This window comes from Scyliorhinus torazame, chromosome 5 (genome assembly GCF_047496885.1).
Source record: "Scyliorhinus torazame isolate Kashiwa2021f chromosome 5, sScyTor2.1, whole genome shotgun sequence".
Classification (NCBI taxonomy): domain Eukaryota; kingdom Metazoa; phylum Chordata; class Chondrichthyes; order Carcharhiniformes; family Scyliorhinidae; genus Scyliorhinus; species Scyliorhinus torazame.
Genome location: NC_092711.1, coordinates 139,980,574 through 140,003,159, shown reverse-complemented (window position 1 = coordinate 140,003,159; position 22,586 = coordinate 139,980,574). Strand labels below are relative to the sequence as shown.

Below are 22,586 nucleotides of genomic sequence, written 5' to 3'. Positions count from 1 at the left end.
GTTGGGTGGGGCCCGGGACAAAGCGGCGCACTGACCATTGTGTGTCCGGAACTTCCAGCCTTTCCCATTGGTCACCAGCTCAGCGCGGTTGGAAGGAAAAGTCTCTCTCACCCCCACGTGGTGTTCCGCCCCTCATTGTCTGTCAGCGGGGGATTGACCAATGGAAGGCCGGGAGGACCGGAAGGACTCTGCTCCTCCAGCCAATTAAAGCTTCCCCATTGTCTGAATGCGGAAGCTGAACAATGAGCAAAGCTGCTGCTTCTCTGTCTGAGTGAAGATTGAGCTTCGCACAGACTGAAACCTCCTCCTGTCTCCAACATCTGTGAGTCAAACACTTTCTTTTCTCCCCCTTTGGCAATATCAAGGCAGATATTGCCAAAGCAACGATGCGCGTGGTGGACGAGTCCACCCCCTTCCAGGTGGAGAGCGACATGTCAGAGGTTGCCCTCGCCGCTACCCTTAATCAGGCAGGCCCGTAGGCTTTTTTTCCCGTACCCTCAACGCCTCCAAGGTTCGACACTCGTCAGTCAAAAAAGCTCAATCCATTGTGGAAGCTGTGCGGCACTGGAGGCACTACCTCGCTGGTAGGAGGTTCACTCTCGTCACCAGCCAACGGTCCACCTATAATTACGATATTGTGTATCGTCCTCGGAAGCTCAACGAGCCCCTAGATGCCCTGTCCCACGGCACATGCGCCAGCGCGCAAGATGACCGACTCCGGGCCATCAACAACTTCCAGCCCTTCGAGCGCCGCAGCATCGACTTCAAAGGGGCCCTCCCCTCTACCGACCGCAACGCGTATTTTCTCAATGACATTGACGAGAACTCCCGCTTCCCTTTGCAATCCCTTGCCCCGACATGACCGCGGCCACTGTCATTAAAGCCCTGCATAGTATCTTCACCCTGTTCGGCTTCCTCATTTATGTCCACAGTGACCGGGGCTCCTCGTTTATGAGCGACGAACTGCATCAGTACCTGCTCGGTAAGGGCATCGCCTCAAGCAGGACTACCAGTTACAACCCCCGGGGAAACGGACAGATGGAGAGGGAGAAAGCGACAGTTTGGAAGGCCGCCGTCCTGGCCCTACGGTCTAGGAGCCTCCCAGTTTCCCGCTGGCAGGAGGTCCTTGCCGACGCGCTCCACTCCATTAGGTCACTCCTTTGCATGGCCATGAATGAGACCCATCATGACCGCCTATTTGTTTTCCGTAGGAAATCCACCTCCGGGGTCTCGCTTCCATCCTGGCTGACAACAACGGGGCCTGTATTCTTCCGAAAACACGTGAGGAGCCATACGTCTGACCCCCTGGTCGAGTGGGTCCAGCTCCTTCACGCCAACCCCCAGGATGCCTACGTGGCACACCACGACGGCCAACAAGATACAGTCTCTCACCAGGACCTGGCACCCGCAGGTTCCCCTACGACCATCACCTTCCCCCTCACCTTACACCGAACAGCGCCCCTGCATGGCCTACACCCCCCTCCTACACCCCTTCCCTCCCATCGCCGACCTACAGGGATGAAGCTCCAAAAGACATGCTCCCGGAGTCAACACCCGTGCCTGCAGCGACGAGTTCAACACCCGTGCCCGCAACGACGAGTCAACACCCGTGCCCACGGCGAAACCAGAGCTCAGGCGATCGCAGCGAGCGCTCAAGGTGCCGGACAGATTCAACCGGTGAGCCACTTCACCCCCGCTGAACTTCAATTTTTTTAACAGGGGGTGAATGTGGTGAATGTATTACGGCAACCATTCACCACTGTATTACATTACATTGTAATATGTTGATGTCCTTGTGGGCTCCACCTATGGATCATTGTATTACATTACATTGCATTGTATCATGTTGGTGCCCTTGTGGGCTCCGCCCCTGGCTCCACCCCCTCGGGGGAGGTATATAGATCTGCTGCCCTGCAGGTGGCTCTCAGTACAGAGCAGTCGCAGGCACAGTTCCAGCTGATTAAAACCACTGTTCACTTCAACTCTCCGCCTCATGTGAATTGATGGTCGCATCAAGGAAATTGTAACCACCACTGTAAATAAGGCAAGATAAAGAACAACAATGTATGTACGCAAACAATTGAAACCGACCGATGTGTAAATATGTCTCTTTATCCTCTGTCTCCTACTGTTTTTCCATGCTTATCCTTGTTTTTTAAAAATGTTTTGATTGGCATTTTCAATTCTGTAGAGTTGTGTTTTGTGTCCATCATTGTGCAGTACATGTAACATTTTCCTGTCTATTTACATTTTGTCACCATCTATCTCAGTGCTCTGTCTTCGCCGCCCCTCCTGCCCCAACACCCCCCCTCCAGTTCACACGGGTGGGAGGTGCCACCCCTCCCTTCCGCTCTCTCTCCCCTTTTCCCTTGTGTTTTCCGCCGTGTCTGCCTTGCGGTAGGGTGAGGTGAGGGGGAGGGGGGTCTTCCACCTGCCCCCCTTTGTGGCGTCCCCTTCATTCCCTCTGGTTCCCTCTTTTCTTCCTTCCCCCCCGCCCCCCCCCCCCCCCCCCCCCCCCCCCCCCCCCCCCCCCCCCCCCCCCACCCCCCCCCCCCCCCCGCCCTCCCCCCTGCTCGTGCGTTCCTGGTCGTTTCTTTCTAGTTTTCTTTCTCTCTCATCATTGTTGGCTTCTAACAGGTTTTGGAACAAGCCGACGAACTTCCCCCAAGTATCCAGGAGGCCTTCCTCTGTCCCTCGGATGGCATACTTAATCTTCTCCAGATCAGGACAGCGAGCCAGTCTGCAGCTTTGGGTGGTGCTGCCGATCGCCAGCCGAGCAGGATTCTCCGGCGTGCGATTTGGGAAGCGAAAGCAAGGGCGTCGGCCCCCTTCCCCATGTGTAGCTCCGGCTGCTCTGATTGCCACATTTGAGCATGGTTTCACCCTCACCCCCACAACCTTGGACATTGCCTCGGAGAAGGCTGTCCAGAAGCAGCAAGCTTGGGATAAGCCCAGAACATGTGACGGGCAGATCGTGACACCAAATATTTTGTATTTGTTTTCTTTGACTTAGAAAGTTCTGCCAAGTGTCATTTCTCATTATGACCCTGAAAGGTGGTGGAGCCTCAAATAGAGAAATCAGAGAAGATTTCTGTGTACTGTTGGTTGGTGAGGCATGATTTCCACAGTTAGGATAGCTGCGTAAGCATCCTCACAGTCTATTGGTATAATTTACTTTAAGATTTCGATGGATTAGTTCAGGGGGTAATATGAGAAGATTTTTAAACAAATCTGTCCTCTTGACTGAGGGATTCTGTTTAAAGTACCATCCTATGGAGTAGACGGCTTGAATGATGTGACTAGAATGATTAGCAGGTTTCCAATCATAAATGGAGAAGTTATTAGATACCCATGCCATGCGTCGAGCATCTTCGCTAGTCAGCCATCCAGGTCTGTCACAGTGACATTTCTGGAGTGTGCTTCGGTAGTGCGGTTTACAGAATACTGAATATCGATTAGAGGGTCTAGTCGGGTTGGATTAATTAACGTAACAATGACTCTCATAAATGGTTTCATAGAATTTCATAGAATTTACAGTACAGAAGGAGGCCATTCGGCCCATTGAGTCTGCACCGGCTCTTGGAAAGAGCACCCTACCCAGGCCCACATCTCTACCCTATCCCCATAACCCAGTAACCCCACCCAACACTAAGGGCAATTTTGGACACTAAGGGCAATTTATCATGTCCAATCCACCTAACCTGCACATCTTTGGACTGTGGGAGGAAACCGGAGCACCCGGAGGAAACCCACGCACACACGGGGAGGATGTGCAGACTCCGCACAGACAGTGACCCAAGCCGGAATCGAACCTGGGACCCTGGAGCTGTGAAGCAATTGTGCTAACCACTATGCTACCGTGCTGCCCATTCGTTACTCCAAATACATAGGGCACATGTCTGTTTTGGTCCAAAGATGCAGAACAGAGACATGAGGGCGCTTCCATTCTGTTGACTGCTGTGAGTACTCAACTGGTAGTGAGTACTGTGTGTCTCAACTGGATCTGTGAGCCAGGAGGAATAACATTCCCTTTTTAAGTTTTCCCATAAAATTAGTGTCATTTAATTCCTGATCACCGTGATCTAGACATGTGAAATTTTCTCTTCCCATTTTTTATCTGGGTCTCCCGATTGGTAGTACCAGCTATCATATAGTAACGATGAACAAACTAGAGTGACGATGCCAAGATTTTTGAGTATATTTCGTTTTTTTAATTTAAATTCTGACGGTGTTACTCCCAACATTACCTGATTCCAGGTCGGGATTGACCAATCATATACTAAGTTGTGATAATAATGATTGATGGGGTAATCATGTCCTATGACATAGCCTTTATAGTCACCTAGTACAGATGTGCAATGAGAGAATTTAAAATGAGAGCCGAGAGATGGCTCTATCTTTTTGATCCATGTCCATTCTATGAAATAACAATGTCTATACTGATCCAAAAGGTGTTCCTCGGGATCTGTAAGAGATGGATCTATCATATCATAAGATAGTTCTGGAGAAGATTCTGTTATCATAGAATTTACAGTGCAGAAGGAGGCCATTCGGCCCATTGAGTCTGCACCGGCTCTTGGAAAGAGCACCCTACACAAGGTCAACACCTCCACCCTATCCCCATAACCCAGTAACCCTACCCAGCACTAAGGGCAATTTATCATGGCCAATCCACCTAACCTGCACATCTTTGAACTGTGGGAGAAAACCGGAGCACCCGGAGGAAACCCACGCACACACGGGGAGGATGTGCAGACTCCGCACAGACAGTGACTCAAGCTGGAATCGAACCTGGGACCCTGGAGCTGTGAAGCAATTGTGCTATCCACAATGCTACCGTGCTGTTAGAAACTTCATTGTTTCCTCCAATTCCTTCATGAGGAAAATTTGTCCGTCATGGGAAATTATTTGGTGATTATCAACCTATTTTCCTGAATTGACAATTATATTTAGCGGAATGAGAACCTTTCCTGGTGAAAGACAGGTTGGCTCTCGGACTGGTGTCCATATATTTCCGTCGGGAATGGAGAATTTTGTATAGTTCAATTCATGAGGTGCAGATCGCGCAACTCTATGAATAGTTTGGCCCGAAGTTAATTGTGCCGGGGCCTGAGATTCTTCACCTTGAGAAACTGCTTGTTGGAGGGTTTCACTCCCCATCACAATTACTACTGTCCATACAATTAAAGCTATGCTAACAATTCTGAAAAGTAATATTAGTGTACAACCTTCACACCCTTTCGTATTAAACCAACCTCCGAGGGTGCGGCATGTCTCATGCCTCTCATCAGGTGCTGCTAATGGATTTAAATTCTCAAGAATCATTTGCACAAAAGTATGTTCTGTGATAACTGAGCTATCAGTCTGCCGTGGGGGCGGACTGGCTGCAGTTGGAACTGGATGCTTGTCAGGGTTGACCTTTAACCTGGTTAGTTGTGACAAACTTGTGAGTCGTCCTTTTGAGAATACCTTTGGACTGTTTCGTTTCTTTTAATTCATCAATAATTTGGGGAGGAATTTGTTCTATAGGAGGTCCATACAGACCTAAATATGAATTGGCATGATCCATTTCTTTTAAGGTTCAAAGTACCTGGGTGCTGGCTTTAAATTATCCACCGGTACTGTTCTCTGAGTGGTTCGGTCCCTTCTTCCGGCTTCAATCACCACAGTTCTTTCGTTGAGTACCTGCGTGATGACACAAGGGGGTTTTCCCATTTAGCTCTTAAGCCTGATTTATTCGACTGTCTTTTCTCCTGGGACCAACTCACCTACTTGGGGCATCCAAATGTCTGGTGGGGGAATTGTTACTTCAGGGGTTTCAGAAATTAGCGATCTCAGTTCTTCAGTGAGCTCGGAGTTAGACTCCGGAAGGGATATCGGAGCACATTGGGATAAAGGGGTATTCATATGTATCCTATACATTAATCGGTAGGGAGTAATATTTCGATGCACGCCGAACTTAGCTAAAGGCATGTTATTAAGACACATTTGTACCTCAGGTACCAGGTTAGCCCACTTTGATTCCCTGATCATCATCAGTTTTGCCAGGCCTCTCTTTACTTCTTGATTCCGACGCTCCACTATCCCACTAGATCTGGGATGGTACGGAGTACTGAATTCCAATTGTATACCTGATCGTTCACACATGTCTCTGAAACCCTTACCAATGAAGGCTGAGCCTCGATCGGCATGTATGCAGGTTGGAAATCCCGCAATGGGGAATAGTAAAGAGAGTGCTGTCGTGTTGGGTGCTCTGCTACACAGACGAACCAACACGGTTGCGGATGGTACAGCTCAGTTTTATTACTAACAATATTTACAATGGTAAACTGGTTACTGTGGTTCGTTCATTACCCTTGAATCTGTGGACCTATCCCTAACACTATCTTGGAGAAGCACTCAGCACATGGTGGATGTCTGAGTGGCATGCTGTGAGCTCTGTGCCCTGAGCTGTCTCCTGCTGGAATGAACGGGAAGTGTCGTGTTCCCCGTTTTATGCTGTGTATGCTCTTGCCTGTGATTGGCTGTGGTGTTGTGTGTGTATTGATTGGTCCGTTGATCTGTCCATCAGTATGTATGTATGTTTGCACCATGATGTTTACCTGAATATCATGACAAGTGTGGTGGTTGTTGCGAATTCTGAACAGCGGGCGGTTGGGACTAACCAGGTAAATGCGGTACAACAATCTACCACTACCAAGATGTATCGGTTCTTTTGCCCATAAGGTGTTTTATCCACGGAAGGGGTAAATGGTCCAATATAATCAATTTGCCATTGGCTTGTCTGGTTTGGCAGGTCAAATCAAAGGTGGCCTCGTGACTGCTCCTTTATTATGGAGGAGACACGGTTTGCAATTTGCAACAAATCGTTTACAATCAGCACCAGCAACAGCGCCGCTCCCGATAGCCCCGGGGAAGTACTCAGGGAGTCCGGTAATAATAGCTTCATTGAGAATTTGGAAGCAGTTTCGCCAACATTTCGGGTTGGGGGCAGAATCAAGGGAAATGCCGATTCGGGGGAACCAAAGATTTGAGCCAGGGAGGTGGGATGGAAATTTTCGGAAATGGGAGGAGAAGGGGATTAAGACACTAAAAGATTTGTTTCTTAGGGGTCGATTTGCAGGATTGAAGGAGCTGGAAGCGAAGTGTGGGCTGGAACAGGGGGAAATGTTTAGATACATGCAGGTTCGAGATTTTGCCAGAAAGGAGATACACAGCTTCCCGGAGGAGCCAGCCTCCACATTGCTGGAGGAAGTACTGACGATAGGGGGACTGGAGAAGGGGGTTGTGTCAGTGGATTACGGAGCTATTTTGGAAGAGGAGAAGGCACCACTGGAAGGGATCAAAGCAAAGTGGGAGGAAGAGTTGGGAGATGATATGGAGGAGGGGTTCTGGTGTGAGGTGCTCCGGGGAGTGAATGCCTCCACCTCGTGCGCGAGGTTGGGACTGATACAGCTGAAGCTGGTATACAGAGCACACCTCACAAGGGCGAGGATGAGCCAATTCTTTGAAGGAGTAGAGATGTGTGTGAACGTTGCGGGGGGGGGGGGGGGGCGGGGTCCGCTAATCACGTTCATATGTTTTGGTCCTGTCCAAAGCTAGAGGATTACTGGAAGGAGATTTTTAGGGTAATTTCTAAAGTGGTGCACGTGAAACTGGACCCGGGTCCCCAGGAGGCCACATTCGGGGTGTCGGACCAGCCAGGGTTGGAAACGGGTGCGGAGGCAGATGTTGTAGCCTTCGCCTCGTTGATCGCCCGAAGGCGGATCCTGATGGGTTGAAGAGCAACCTCTCCACCCTGTGCCCTGGCGTGGCGGGGGGACCTGCTGGAATTCTTGACTCTTGAGAAGGTTAAGTTTGAACTGAGGGGAAGGATGGAGGGGTTCTACAATTCATGGGCATTATTCATTATGCACTTTCAAGAACTGGATAACATCGAACATTAGTTGGGGGGAGGTGGGTGGGGGATTTGGGGGGAGTGGGGCAATGGATGTTAATGGTGACTATGGGTGATTCCTGATTCCTTTTTGTCATTTGTTTGTGTGAACATGTGGGCAAATCTTTGGGTTTGGTGGGAGGATGGGATCGTTGTTATTGATATGGGGATTGACATATTTGTTACTGAATATTGTTTATTGTTGGTGGGTGTAAATTTGGGAGAAAATGTGAAGGAGGGGAATAAAGAAATATTTAAAAAAAGAAAATTGTTTACAATCAATTATCATGTATGGCCACCAATAGTGCATCCCTAATTGTGTACATGTGGCTTGGGCACCTCCATGGAGATGACCTTGGTGAGCTTTCCTTATTAATTCCAATTGTTTTGTTTTAGGAGGGATCACTTGGTCTGGTTATTTGGGCCTTTGATACCAATACCATCCCTTCTTGATTTGTTGGATAGAGATACTTTAATGGATATCCAGGCGGGTTTTCTTTACCAGGGTCTAGCAGTATTTGTAACTCTTCTCTTGATTTTCTGCTATTTGCTGTCTCGTTATGACATTGACCCTGGCCTCCCTGACCTCAGTTAGGTACATCCCTACAGCTTGTTCTGCCTGCTCAACTGTTAAGTTATTTCCATAGCTGTGCTGTTGGCCTTTGGTGTGTCCGGGGATGTGTAATACCTGTATGTTTGGCTTTTCTGTTCTCAATATAGCTACTGTTTGCCATATGGATTCATGATTAATAATTTGATTTCTATGTGTCTTCCATTTAGTTCTTTCCCATATGGGGAGGTCTCTCTCATATGCATTTCTCGCATATGCTGAATCGGTACATATCAGTACTGCATTTGTAGAGTCTGCCCGTTGCATTGCTTCTTTTAATGCCATCTGCTCCGCATCGCCGCAACCGGAAGTCTATTGGGTGGACTTTCAAGTGAATCGGGTGCCCGCAGTGGAGGTTAGATGTGGGGGATGTTAGCAGATGAGGAGGTTTGTGAGCGGGTGTGGGGTGCGATTCGGGGGTATGTGGAGCTGAATGACATGGGGAAGGTTTCGGCCGCCACACTATGGGGGGCGCTGAAAGCAGTGGTCAGGGGGGTGTTTATATCGATACAGGCGCACAGGGACGAGACAGAGCGGGCGGAGATGGTGAGGTTGGTGGACAAGAGCCTGCAGGTCGATAGGAGAGATTCGGAGGCCCAGGGGCTGGGTTGTTGAAAGAGGTTGTTGATTGAATCCCGTGTGGGAAGGTGAAGTAAGGTCCCCCCTTACGTTGTATGGCAGGGATTAGCGGTGGAGCGACGGAGAAAGAGGCTTTGGAGCAGTGGCAAAAACGAGGGGGAAAAACCAAGATGGCGGAGGACGGAGATCGAGCAGCAAGGGGGCCGGACCAGCAGAAGTTTCTCAGGCGCTGCGTGGAGGAGCTTAAAAAGGAGGTGCTGGCGCCAATGCTGTTGGTGATCGAGGGGCTGAAGGAGACCCAGAAGGCCCAGGCGGTGGAGCTCCGTGAGGTGAGGGATAAAACTAATGAGAACGAGGACGAGATCCTGGGCCTGGCGGTAAAGATGGAGGCACACGAGGCGGTGCACAAGAGGTGGGCCGAGAGACTCGAGGTCCTGGAGAACAGGTCGAGGAGGAAGAATCTCCGGATTCTGGGTCTCCCCGAAGGAGTGGAGGGGGCTGATGCCGGGGCGTATGTGAGCACGATGCTCCATTCGCTGATGGGAGCGGAGGTCTCTCCGAGCCCCCTGGAGCTAGAAGGGGCTCACCGGGTCCTGGCGAGGAGGCCCAAGGTTGGCGAGCCGCCAAGGGCGATAGTGGCGAGGTTCCATCACTTCGCGGACAGTGAGAGTGTCCTGAGATGGGCCAAGAAGCGGAGCAGTAGATGGGAGAATGCGGTGATCAGAGTCTACCAGGACTGGAGCGCGGAGGTGGCAAAGAGGAGAGCGGGCTTCAACCGGGCCAAGGCGATGCTGCATAAAAAAAGAGTGAGAGTCGGAATGCTGCAGCCTGCACGACTGTGGGTCACTTATCAGGACCGACACCACTATTTTGAAACGCCAGAAGAGGCTTGGACCTTTATCCAAACCGAAAAATTGGACTCGAACTGAGGAGCTGTGGTTGTGGGGGAGATGTTGACTGTATATAGGGTTGTAAATATGGGTAAAGAATGTTTCACGGGTGGGATGATGGATGGGGATGGGGGAAAGAGTTCTTTTTTCTTTCGATGAGATAGTGGGGAATGTGGGCGTCAGTGCTGGAGGGAGGTGAGACTCGGGGATGGGGGAACTGGGATAAGTCCGCAACAGGAACTGCGCCACAGGGGGCGGGACTGGCTCAGGAAAGCGCGGGCTTTTTCCCGCGCGAGGGACGGGGTGGGGGGGGGATGGAGGAACGTAAGGAGGAGGAGAGATTCCCACACGGGGGAGATCAACAGGAAGGCGGGGGAAGCCGGGGTCAGCAGAAGTCAGCTGACTCACGGAAGTAGTATGGGGGGAGCAAAAGAGCTAGATGCGGATCTAGCGGGGACGGGGGAGGGAAGGGGGGGGAGGGTGGGGGGATAATAGGGTTGCTGCTGCACTGGCCGAGGGGGAACTGAAAATGGAAGAGGTGGTCGGGGCAGGGGGACTGGAGGGTGCGGGAGACGTGGGCACGGGACTGGTCTAAGATAGGAGATATGGGGGGGGGGGGGGGGGGGAGGGTAGCCCCCCAATCCGGCTGATCACGTGGAATGTGAGAGGCCTAAATGGGCCGGTTAAGAGGGCCCGAGTGTTTGTGCACTTAAAGGGACTGAAGGCAGACGTGGCCATGCTTCAGGAGACGCATCTGAAGGTGGCAGATCAGGTCAGGTTAAGGAAGGGATGGGTAGGACAGGTGTTCCATTCAGGGCTGGATGCGAAGAATAGAGGGGTGGGAATACTGGTGGGAAAGCGGGTGTCGTTTGAGGCCAAGAACATAGTGGCGGACAAGGGAGGCAGAGACGTGATGGTGAGTGGTAGGTTGCAGGGGACGGAGGTGGTACTGGTGAATGTATATGCCCCAAACTGGGACGATGCTGGATTCATGAAATGGATGTTGGGGTGTATTCCGGACCTGGAGGTAGGGAGCTTGATAATGGGTGGGGATATTAACACGGTGCTGGACCCAGCATTAGATCGTTCCAGATCTAGGACGGGGAGGAGGCCGGCTGCGGCCAAGGTGCTTAGGGGGTTTATGGACCAGATGGGGGGAGTAGATCCGTGGAGATTTGCCAGGCCTTTGGCCAGAGAATTTTCTTTTTTCTCCCATGTACATAAGGCCTACTCCAGGATAGATTTTTTTTTGTTCTGGGCAGGGCATTGATCCCGAAAGTGGAGGGAACGGAGTATTCGGCCATAGCAATTTCAGACCACGCCCCGCATTGGGTGGAGCTAGAGCTGGGGGAGGAGAGGGACCAACGCCCGTTGTGGCGGTTGGATGTGGGACTGCTGGCGGACGAGGAAGTGTGTGGGGGGTGCGGGGGTGCATCGAAAGATATCTGGAGACCGATGACAATGGGGAGGTGCATGTGGGAGTAGTATGGGAAGCGCTGAAGGCGTTGGTCAGGGGAGAGTTAATCTCCATCAGGGCTCATAGGGAGAAGGGAGAGGGCAGGGAAAGGGAGAGGTTAGTGGGGGAGATTTTAAGGGTGGACAGGAGATATGCAGACGCTCCTGATGGGGGACTACTCAGGGAGAGACGAAGTCTCCAGACGGAGTTCGACCTGTTGACCACGGGGAAGGCAGAGGCACAGTGGAGAAAGGCACAGGGGGCGATGTATGAGTATTGTAGAAGGCAAGCCAGATGCTGGCACATCAGCTCCGTAAGAGGATGGCAGCGAGGGAAATAGGTGGAGTCAAGGATGGCAGGGGAACTACGGTGCGGAGTGCGGTGAAAGTGAATGAGGCATTCAAGGCCTTCTACGAGGAGCTGTATAGGTCCCAGCCCTCAGGGGGAAAAGAGGGGATGCGACGATTCTTGGACCAACTGAGGTTCCCAAGGGTGGAGGAGCGGGAGGTGGCTGGTCTGGGGGCGCCAATTGGGGTGGATGAGCTGGTTAAAGGACTGGGGAGCATGCAGGCAGGGAAGGCCCCGGGGCCGGATGGGTTCCCGGTGGAGTTCTATAGGAAGTATGTAGACCTGTTAGCCCCGTTGTTGGTAAGGACCTTCAATGAAGCAAGGGAGGGGGGGACCCTGCCCCCGACATTGTCGGAGGCGACGATCTCTTTGATCCTGAAGTGGGATAAGCACCCACTGCAATGCGGGTCGTATAGACCGATCTCGCTCCTCAACGGAGATGCTAAGTTGCTGGCAAAAATGTTGGCTACGAGGATTGAGGACTGTGTCCCGGGGGTGATTCACGAGGACCAGGCGGGATTCGTAAAGGGTAGGCAGCTAAATACCAATGTGCGAAGGCTCCTAAATGTGATAATGATGCCATTGGTGGAGGGAGTGGCAGCTATGGACGCGGAGAAGGCCTTTGACCAAGTGGAGTGGGAGTATCTCTGGGAAGTGTTGCCGAGGTTTGGGTTTGGGGAGGGGTTTATCAGTTGGGTTAAACTCCTATATAGAGCCCCGGTGGCGAGTATGGTTACGAATCGGCGGAGGTCGGACTATTTTCGGCTGTATCGAGGGACGAGGCAGGGGTGCCCTCTGTCCCCCTTGTTGTTTGCACTAGCAATTGAACCTTTGGCCATGGCGTTAAGGGAGTCTGGGAAATGGAGGGGGGTGATCCGAGGGGGAGAGGAGCATCGAGTGTCGCTGTGTGCAGACGACCTGTTGCTGTATGTGGCGGACCTAGTGGAGGGGATGGTGGAGGTCATGCAGATCCTCAGGGAGTTTGGGAACTTCTCGGGCTATAAGCTCAATGTAGGGAAGAGCGAGCTCTTTGTGGTGCATCCAGGGGATCAGGGAAGAGGGATAGACGACCTACCGCGGAGGAGGGCGGATAGGAACTTTCAATACTTGGGGATCCAGGTAGCTAGGAGCTGGGGGACTCTGCACAAACTTAACTTGACGAGGCTGGTGGAGCAGATGGAGGAGGACTTTAAACGGTGGGACATGTTGCCGCTCTCGCTGGCGGGCAGGGTACAGTCGATTAAAATGGTGGTCCTTCCGAGGTTTCTTTTTGTATTTCAATGCCTTCCAATTGTGATCACCAAGGCCTTTTTTAAGAAGGTAAGCAGGAACATTATGAGCTGTGTGTGGGCAAGTAAGACCCCGAGGGTAAGAAGGTGGTTCCTGGAGCGAAGTAGGGATAGAGGAGGGTTAGCGTTGCCAAATCTGGGTGGCTACTATTGGGCAGCCAACGTGACGATGATCCGTAAGTGGGGGATGGAGGGAGAGGGGGCGGCATGGAAGAGGTTGGAGATGGCGTCCTGCAAAGGAACGAGCCTGGGGGCGTTGGTGACGGCACCGCTGCCGCTCTCGCCGACAAGGTACACCACGAGCCCGGTAGTGGCGGCAACGCTAAAGATCTGGGGGCAGTGGAGACGGCACAGGGGTGCGACGGGAGCCTCGGTGTGGTCCCCGATCAGGGGTAACCACCAGTTTGTCCCGGGAAGGATGGACGGGGGGTTTCAGAGTTGGCATAGGGCAGGGATGAAAAGAATGGGGGACCTGTTCATTGATGGGACATTTGCGAGCTTAGGGGCGCTGGAGGAGACGTTTGGGGATATCTTTCTTGCGGGGGGGGAGGTTTTTTTTTTTCTGGGGGCCATTTGAGCAAGAAAATACATGAATGATCCGGAGGACTGAAATGTACTGGAGGATTCCAATGTACAAAGTTCTGTATCATATTGACTTGCCAAATTAATGTCTTGCTACGCAAACTTTCTTTCTTCGGTGTTACGGGGGGGGGGGGGGTTTGTAAGGTTGAAAATTGTTTATAAATTCTTAATAAATATATTTTTATAAAAGAAAGTCCACCCAATACGGAGCGTGGTCCGAAACCACAATCGCCGAATACTCTGAGCCAACCACTCCCACCAGCAGTGTCTTATCCATCACAAAGTAATCCATCCACGAGTACACCCAGTGCACATGGGAGAATTACAAAAATTCCTTCACCCTCGGCCTCCCAAACCTCCACTGGTCCACTACCCCCATGCCCTCTATAAACCCCTTGAGATCCCTCGCCACCGCCAGTACCCTCCCCGACCGGTCCAATCTCGGCTCGATAACCATATTAAAATCCCCCCCCCCACCGCCACAATCGAGTCCAGGTCCGGGATTTCCCCAACACCCGCCATGAACTCGACATCATCCCAATCTGGGGCATAGACATTCACCAAGACTACTGGCAGCCCCTCCAAATTCACACTCACCACCGTGAACCTTCCCCCCCCCCGAATCTGCTACTATATTCCCCACCTCAAACGCTACCCACTTATTTATCAGCACTGCCACCCCCCCCCCCCCCCCCGCCCCGTGTCTTCATATCTAACCCTGAGTGGCCTACCCACCCTTTCCTTAGCCTAGTCTGGTCCTCGATCTTCAAATGTTTTCCTGTAAAAATGCCACATCCGCCAAAAAGCCCCTCGAATGCACAAACATGCAGCACGCAACCCTCCAGGCCTGCCCTCTGATGTCCACTATTAGCACAGCCCCGCCCCCGTCAGAAGCCTCCCCCACCCTAAACAGCACAACAATCCCGACCCCTCTAATACTCTAATCGCCTGCTCACCTCCCCACTGCGCTCCCGTGAGCTAGCTCGCCCAGCTAGCCTGCCAGCCCCCACCCACGGCGCCAAACATCCTACCCCCCCCACTGATCCCCCCCCCCTCTGCACATTTCCATGGTGCAAACAACAATAACAATGAGAAAAAGAAGGCGCACTCACCCTCCATAATCCTCCAGCCTCCCAGCAAAGAACCTCGCAAGAAAGACAAACGATCCCCGAGTGAAACAAGGTTCTTCCCTGACCGTCACCCCAAACAAAACAATACAATAAAAAAACAACAACCACAATGGGACAGAGAGAATCAGCATCTCCTCACACCGCCTCCAAAGTTCGATGTCCTTCTCCTGCCAATCCATTGTCTCTCCATCGCCTCTGCCGGCGCTCCAAAATAATCCTCACTGCCATTGTGCGTCACCCAGAGGCAGGCCGGGTACAACATCCCCAACTTCACCCCCTTCTTATAGAGGGCAGCCTTGACTCGGTTCGAATCCCGCTCTCCTCTTGGCCAGTTCCGTCCCAGGTCCTGGTATACCCGGAACGCATTACCCTCCCAGGTACACCTCCTCGTCTGCCTGGCCCACCTCAAGATCTTCTCCTTATCCAGGAATCTACGTAACCTCACACCCATAGGAGCTTTTTCAGTCAGTTTTTAATGTTTATCGCCACTTTGATCTCATATCTACTTTCGCGTTATCAGTTTCTGGGTCTTCCTTTGCCGAATTCTAAAACAAGTTCCCAATCCTCAGGCTCACTACTATTTTTGCCACTTTAGGAGCCTCTTCCTTTGATCTCATGGAACCTTTAACTTTTCTTGTTAGACACGGTCGCTTCACTTTTCCTGTTGGATTTTTGTTTCTTAAAGGAATCTATATTTTATGTAAATGTGCAATAATTCCTTAAATGTTAGCGATTGCCTGTCTATCATCGTACCTTTTATTGCAATTTCCCAATCATAAAACAGACAACTAGCCCCTCAGAGAGCGACAGTTTCTTCTGTGAGAAACACCCAGATAAATTAAACAAAAGAACCATGTAACCACCATAGCCCATCTTCATGGCAACATGGCGTGCTTTGGGGGGTTCTAAACAGAAACGCAAACTAAATATATTTCAAAGTTCAAACTTCGAACCTCGAAGATCGTCAGCCCACTTAAGGTAAAGTTTTAAGACAAGCCAGTCTGACAGAAAGAAACCCTTCAACCATCCACATTGACCACGAGACAGAATGAACAAATGGATTCCTGGATGTAATCGAGAGCAGAAACAATAACAGCAGAATCCAGGAATCACTTGTGGACATGTTGGTCGTGTTAGAGAATCCCATCCCACACAGAGCAGACGAATGGCCTCTCCCCAGTGTGAACTCGCCACTGAGTCCATAGGTGGGATGGATCGTTGGATGCTTTCCCTATTCAGAGCAGGTGAATGGCCTCTCTCTGGTGTGAACTCGCTGGTGTATCTGCAGGCTGGATAACCGAGTGAATCCCTTCTCACACTGGGAGCAGCTGAATGGCCTCTCCCCAGTGTGAACTCGCTGATGTCTCCGCAGGTCGGATAACCGAGTGAATCCCTTTTCACACTGAAAGCAGGTGAACGGCCTCTCACCAGTGTGAACTCGCTGATGTTCCTGCAGGTTGGATAACCGAGTGAATCCCTTCCCACACTGAGAGCAGGTGAACGGCCTCTCCCCAGTGTGAACTCGCAGATGTTCCTGCAGGTTGGATAACCGAGTGAATCCCTTCTCACACTGAGAGCAGGTGAACGGCCTCTCCCCAGTGTGAACTCGCTGGTGTGTCCGCAGGCTGGATAACCGAGTGAATCCCTTCTCACACTCAGAGCAGGTGAACGGCTTCTCCACAGTGTGAACTCGCTGGTGTGTCTGCAGGCTGGATAACCGAGTGAATCCCTTCTCACAGTCAGAGCAGGTGAACGGCTTCTCCCCAGTGTGGACTCGCTGGTGTGTCTGCAGATTGCATAACCGAGTGAATCCCTTCTCACACACAGAGCAGGTGAATGGCCTCTCCCCAGTGTGAACTCGCTGGTGTGTCTGCAGGCTGGATAACCGAGTAAATCCCTTCCCACACTGAGAGCAGGTGAATGGCTTCTCCCCAGTGTGAACTCGCTGGTGTCTCCGCAGGCTGGCTAACCGAGTGAATCCCTTCCCACACTGAGAACAGGTGAACGGCCTCTCCCCAGTGTGAACTCGCTGGTGTTTCTGCAGGTCGGATAACCGAGTGAATCCCTTCCCACACACAGAGCAGGTGAATGGTCTCTCCCCAGTGTGAATGCGTCGATGGGCTTCCAGCGCATATGGGAATCTGTATCCCTTTCCACAGTCCCCACATTTCCACGGTTTCTCCATGTTTTGGGTCTCCTCATGTCCCTCCAGTTTGGACAAACAGTTGAAGCCTCGTCCACACACACAACACGTGTACAGTCTCTCCCACTGCGAACGGTGCAATGTTTTTTCAGGCTGTGTAACTGGTTGAAGCTCTTTCCACAGTCAGTGCTCTGGAACACTCTCACTCGGGTGTGTGTGTTTCAGTGATTTTCCAGTCACAATGATGGTTAAAATCTTCTGAAGCCGACAGAACAGACAAACATTTCTCCTTCTGCATTCAAAGGCCGATGGTATTCAGGTCCCAAGGAATTGAGTGACTCTGTAAGACCGAGATGTGACATTTCAGATTTCTGTCTGTAATTCCTCCTGTCCCAATATCCTGTAAAAACAATTCGCAAAAGACATCACAGTCAATACAGGACAGAAATTCAAAACAGACAATTCTAGTTTTCATGGAACATTTTTCCTCTCGTTCCCCAAGATCTGTAAATCTCCGTCCCACACAGTCTCCCTCCATTCTCACTCTGCTGTATCTAATATTCACCCTCCCAATTCTCCTGAAGGTACTGATTCAGGCTGATTGACAGATTCATGCTCACTGTTTCCTGTCCTGGGCACAGAGATTATAACAAATAGGAGCTGTATTCAGCCCATCGAGCCTGCTCAACCATTCAATGGGACCATTGATCTACCTCAGCACCATTCCCCCCCCCCCCCCCCCCCCCCCCCGTATCCCTCGATATCTTTAATATCGAGAAACCTATCAATCTCTGTCTTGAAAATACTTGATGTTGCCACCAGATTTTCATGAGGCTTATGTCTCTTTGATTCTAATGCGGACAAGGACGCAGAGGAGTGGGCCTCTTATCGCCCAATCTCTCTTTTGAATGTTGACTTGAAACTGCGTGTCGTGTTGGGTGTCCTGATACACAAATGAGCCAACACGGCTGTAGATGGTACAACTTGATTTTATTATGCTAACTAACAGATGCAACTAACTATAGACTTGGGTACGTTCGCTACCAGCTAACCTATGGACCTAGCCCTATCACTAATGTTGGTGAAGCACTCAGCACATGGTCTATGTCTGAGTGTCACGGTGCAAGCTCTGTGTCCCGAGCTGTCTCCTACCAGAATGAGCGGGAACTCTCGTGTTCCCCCTTTTATAGTGCGTGGGCTCTCACTAGTGATTGGCTGCGATGTTGTGTGTGTGCTGGTTGGTCCAAATGCCTGTCCATCAGTGTGTGTGTGATTGCACCATGATATGCTGATCTGGATATCATGACACTGCGATCTTATGTTTTGGCGATAAGGCTGGAGGACATCCTTCCGATAATCGTGCGGGAGGACCAGACTGGGTTTATACATAAGAACTAGGAACAGGAGTCGGCCATCTGGCCCCTCGATCCGGCTCCGCCATTCAATGAGATCATGGCTGATCGTTTGTGGACTCAGCGCCACTTTCCGGCCCGAACATCATAACCCTTTAGCACAGGGCTAAATTGCTTTGAAAGCAGACCAAGGCAGGCCAGCAGCACGGTTCAATTCCCGTAACAGCCTCCCCGAACAGGCGCCAGAATGTGGCGACTAGGGGCTTTTCACAGTAACTTCATTTGAAGCCTACTTGTGACAATAAGCAATTTTTTTCATTAATCCCTTTATCTTTACCTTAAAAACATTTAATGAAGGAGCCTCTACTGCTTCACTGGGAAAGGAATTCCATAGATTCACAACCCTTTGGGTGAAGAAGTTCCTCCTAAACTCAGTCCTAAATCTACATCCCCTTATTTTGAGGCTATGCCCCCTAACGGCGAAGATTTTCCAGTAACAATGTTGGAAGGTTGCCGAATGTGATTCAGGCTTTTCAGAAATATGCATTGGATGGGCTGCTAATCTCCTTCGATGCAGAGAAAGCTTTTGCTCGAGTTGAGTGGAATTATCTGGTGTATCCGCTGCGAGGCTTCGGGTTGGGTGAGGATTATATTGAGTGGATTCAATTGTTACATCACAGACCGGCAGCGGCGGTACTCACCAATGGTTTTTGGGCATCAAACCTTGAGCTTCAGAGAGGGACTAGACAGGGCTGCCCCCTTGTTGTTGGCCACTGAGCCATTGCCAGAGGCTATCAGATCGGAGTCTCTGATATCGGGACTGGGGGGTGGGGTGAGGCAGCATAAGATCACGCTGTGTGCAGATGACGGGCTGCAGTCTTTTTAGTCCTAGCCATTATTGGAGCAGTGGATAGATTTAGAGTCTGGTTGGAAGATTAATTTAACCGAGCCTGAGACCATGCCGGTTGGGGGAGGCGGTGGTGGTGGTTGGGGGGGGGGGGGGAAGAGTTTGGGTCTCCCGGATATCAGGCTCTATCAATTGGCCTCTCGTCTCAGATTCATAAGGGATTGGGTTAGGATGGACCCAACATCATCGGGCTCGATATGGAAGCGGGCCAGTCAGGTCTCCCTCTACAGGTCTTGCTGTTTAAGGTGGCATTAAGTCATATTCTGCTCAGTGTGATAATTCTATTATTCTTAGACCATTGAGGTTGGTCCACCAATTGGAACGGAGATCTAAATTGACTTATACTCTCTCTTCTTTCCTGCGCATTTCTCCTCTTTGCTTCCCCCTTCCCCTCCCCCCCACACCTATAGTTCATCCTCTGATGTTAGTTTCCCTGCTGTTTGACCTTTCATATCTTTTGTCCTCTCTGGGACTGCCATTAGCACTCTTTCCCCTCGGTTTCTGTGGCCATTAGCACCTGGTTTCCCTGGGTTTTTGTGGCTATGACTCATCTTTCATTCTCACTCTGTAGTATAAATATTTCCCACTTTCTCTGTCTTTAGCTTTGACAAAGGGTCACTTGGACTCGAAACATTAGCTCTTTTCTCTCCTGACAGATGCTGCTAGACATGCGGAGATTTTGCAGCATTTTCTCTTTCGCAAGCGATTATTATTATTGTATTTCTGTGTCAATATCTGTGTGTCTGCTCTGTACCCATTTTCCGCCAATTTTCCTGTTACTCTGTTCGTTGTCAAACAATGGTTTAAAAAAATCAACAAAAATCTGTCCAACTCAGCCATGAATATATTTAGTGACCCCCCCAGACTCCACTAGTCCCGGTGCAGAAAATTTCAGAGATCAACAAGAAATATGATGAAGTTGTGAGGCACTTTGTTAAACATTATTCCCCTAAAAAAAATTGATGTCTCCTGAGGGAAGAGTTGACTCAAAATATTACAGAACCATCAATAATATATCTAATCTGTACCATATAACACTAGACATATCTCTGTCTGATATTAATTTACTGACCCCTTAAATGTCAATCATCTCCTGGGGAAACCAGCCTTTAATTGTGAACATTAGGAAAGAGACCATCCTTTTAGCCAGACAAATAAATGTGTCAAGCTGAGGGAGCAAAGGATTCATAGAATTTACAGAATTTACAGTGCAGAAGGAGGCCATTCGACCCATCAAGTCTGCACCGGCTCTTGGAAAGAGCACCCTACCCAAGTCTTTAAGAGGGAGGGAGAGAGAGACCTGGGCCAAGCTTTGCAGAGTCTGCACCCTCCCTGGATTCACTTCCTTTCCCTTCAGTTGCTGCAAGTGACCAATTGAAGGTGAGAATGAGAAAAGAAATGGAAAGGGGGAGAAAAGAGTGTTTGACTCACAGATGTTGGAGACAGGAGGAAGTTTCAGTCTGAGTGAAGCTCAATCTGCATTCACGCACAGCCGGAGTTCTGATTGGCTGGAGGATGAGTCCTTCCGGTCATTTCGATTTCCCATTGGTCACTTACCTCAGCAGAAAGGTTGGGGGAGGGGTGAGCTTCCTATGCACATGCGCAGCTTTCCCTCTCCCTTGGACATGCGCAGTCCCGGGCCGGGGTGGGGGAGGAAGACCACTGAGCAGTTTCTCGCTCTGGCCGGAGCTGTCAAGCCGGATGCCTGGAGGTGGTGGGGGAGGGGGAAACAACGGCTGTTCCGCCGGGGCCTGCGCACTGGTGACGTCACCGCGGAGACAGTGCTTTCTATTGGCTAATTCCTCCAGGGCTCAATTGTGACCTCACAATGCGGAGGTTGGACGATGAGGTTCAAATACATGTCAGTCACCCCCTGGGAAACCCGCCTTCATTGTGAGAGAGAGAACTGGGCTTCCCCCTCCCCCATCCTGGGGACAGGGTTTCCAGGCAACCGGCTGACAGCTTCACACAGACTGAAACTTCCTCCTGTCTCCAACATCTGGGAGTAAAACTCTTTTCTCCCCCTTTCCATTTCTTTTCTGGTTCTTGTGGTGATGTGCCTGTGTGGTGAATGTATTGCTGTAACAATTCACCACGTGCTTATCTGTACTACGCTGTTGCCCATGCGGGCTCTACCTATGGACCATTGTAAGGTATTGCCTATAATGTAGCATGTTGGGGCCTGTATGGGCTCCGCCCATGGCTCCACCTCTTGACGGGAGGTATAAAGAGCAGTCGCCCTGTAGGCGGCTCGCACGAACAGATCAGTCGCAGGCAGGCACTGTTCTAGTTGATTAAAGCCACAGTTTACTTCTACTCCTGGTTTCATGTGAATTGATGGTTGCATCAATTTAATCAACTACAACGCCACTATGGAATCGGCCCTCAAACCTGACCGACTGGAACTCGATCCGCAGGCCACGGAGGCGAAAGAGATTTTTTCGCACTGGCTCTGCTGTTTCAAGGCCTATCTCGCCGCCTCCTCCATGCCTTCCATCACCGATGAACAGAAGCTGAGTCTCCTCCACGCACGGGTGAGCCATCGAATCTCTGTTCAACTCGAGGAAGCCTCCTCCAACGCAGACGCCCTCGCGATGCTAGAGCACCTCTCTGTAAGGCCCGTGAATGAGGTATACGCGCGGCATCTCCTCACCACTCGCCACCAGCATCACGGGGAATCGCTGGAAGATTACCTACGCGACCTCAAAGTCCTTGCACGAAGCTGCAATTAACAGGCCGTTACGGCCACTCAACATATGGACCTCGCCATCCGGGACACCTACGTGGCTGGAGTCAGGTCCAACTACGTGAGTCAACGCCTACTCAAAAAGGGTGCCATAGACCTGGAAGAGACGGTAAAATTAACCTCCTCTCTGGAAGTAGCGTTCCAAAGCCTTAACGCGCTCCCGTCCGGTCACGCGACCCCCTCGTGGACCCCCGACAAAAGAATACCCCAGGCCTGTGCCGCGCGGCTGCCCACCCACCATGGGGGGCTACCCTGTTATTTCTGCGGCCAGCCTCAATATCCCCGGCAGCGCTGCCCGGCCCGGAACGCGAACTGCAGCGACTGCAGAAGAAAAGGACATTTCGCTAAAGTTTGCCTGGCCAGGTCCAAAAACTCTAAATCGCAGGCCCGACCCTCAGACTCACAGGCCCGCAGAACGGTAGCGTGTCTGCCAGCTCCGCCCCCTTCGGACGCGTCATCGGCCTCGTGCTGTCCGTGGGGGCAGCCATCTTCCAGCCCACACAGCGTGTGCGGCCCGCCACGTGCGATCCATGGGGGCCGCCATCTTGGCTGCCATCTGCAACGCCGCCCGACACGTGCGACCAACGGGGGCAGCCATTTTGGAACCGCCCCAGCACC

At 51.2% G+C, this 22,586-nt stretch overlaps 1 protein-coding gene and 1 long non-coding RNA gene across 2 annotated transcripts in view; one reads left to right on the top strand and one right to left on the bottom strand.

The window, feature by feature from the left end:
• The window catches only part of LOC140421879 (uncharacterized), a 44,925-nt gene extending 22,905 nt beyond the window's left edge, over nucleotides 1-22,020 (bottom strand). Inside the window, exons 1-3 of the mRNA XM_072506841.1 lie at nucleotides 20,654-22,020; nucleotides 16,119-17,363; nucleotides 3,643-3,648 (exon numbers count right to left, since the gene is read on the bottom strand). Of these exons, the coding sequence (XP_072362942.1) occupies nucleotides 3,643-3,648; nucleotides 16,119-17,005 (893 nt within the window). The 5' untranslated portion in view covers nucleotides 17,006-17,363; nucleotides 20,654-22,020. The remainder of the gene's footprint in view (nucleotides 1-3,642; nucleotides 3,649-16,118; nucleotides 17,364-20,653) is intronic.
• LOC140421901 (uncharacterized) lies at nucleotides 25-2,183 on the top strand. Its single transcript, XR_011947159.1, has 2 exons — nucleotides 25-322; nucleotides 1,212-2,183. It is a non-coding gene; the product is annotated as an uncharacterized lncRNA (long non-coding RNA).
• Nucleotides 22,021-22,586: the final 566 nt, after the last annotated feature.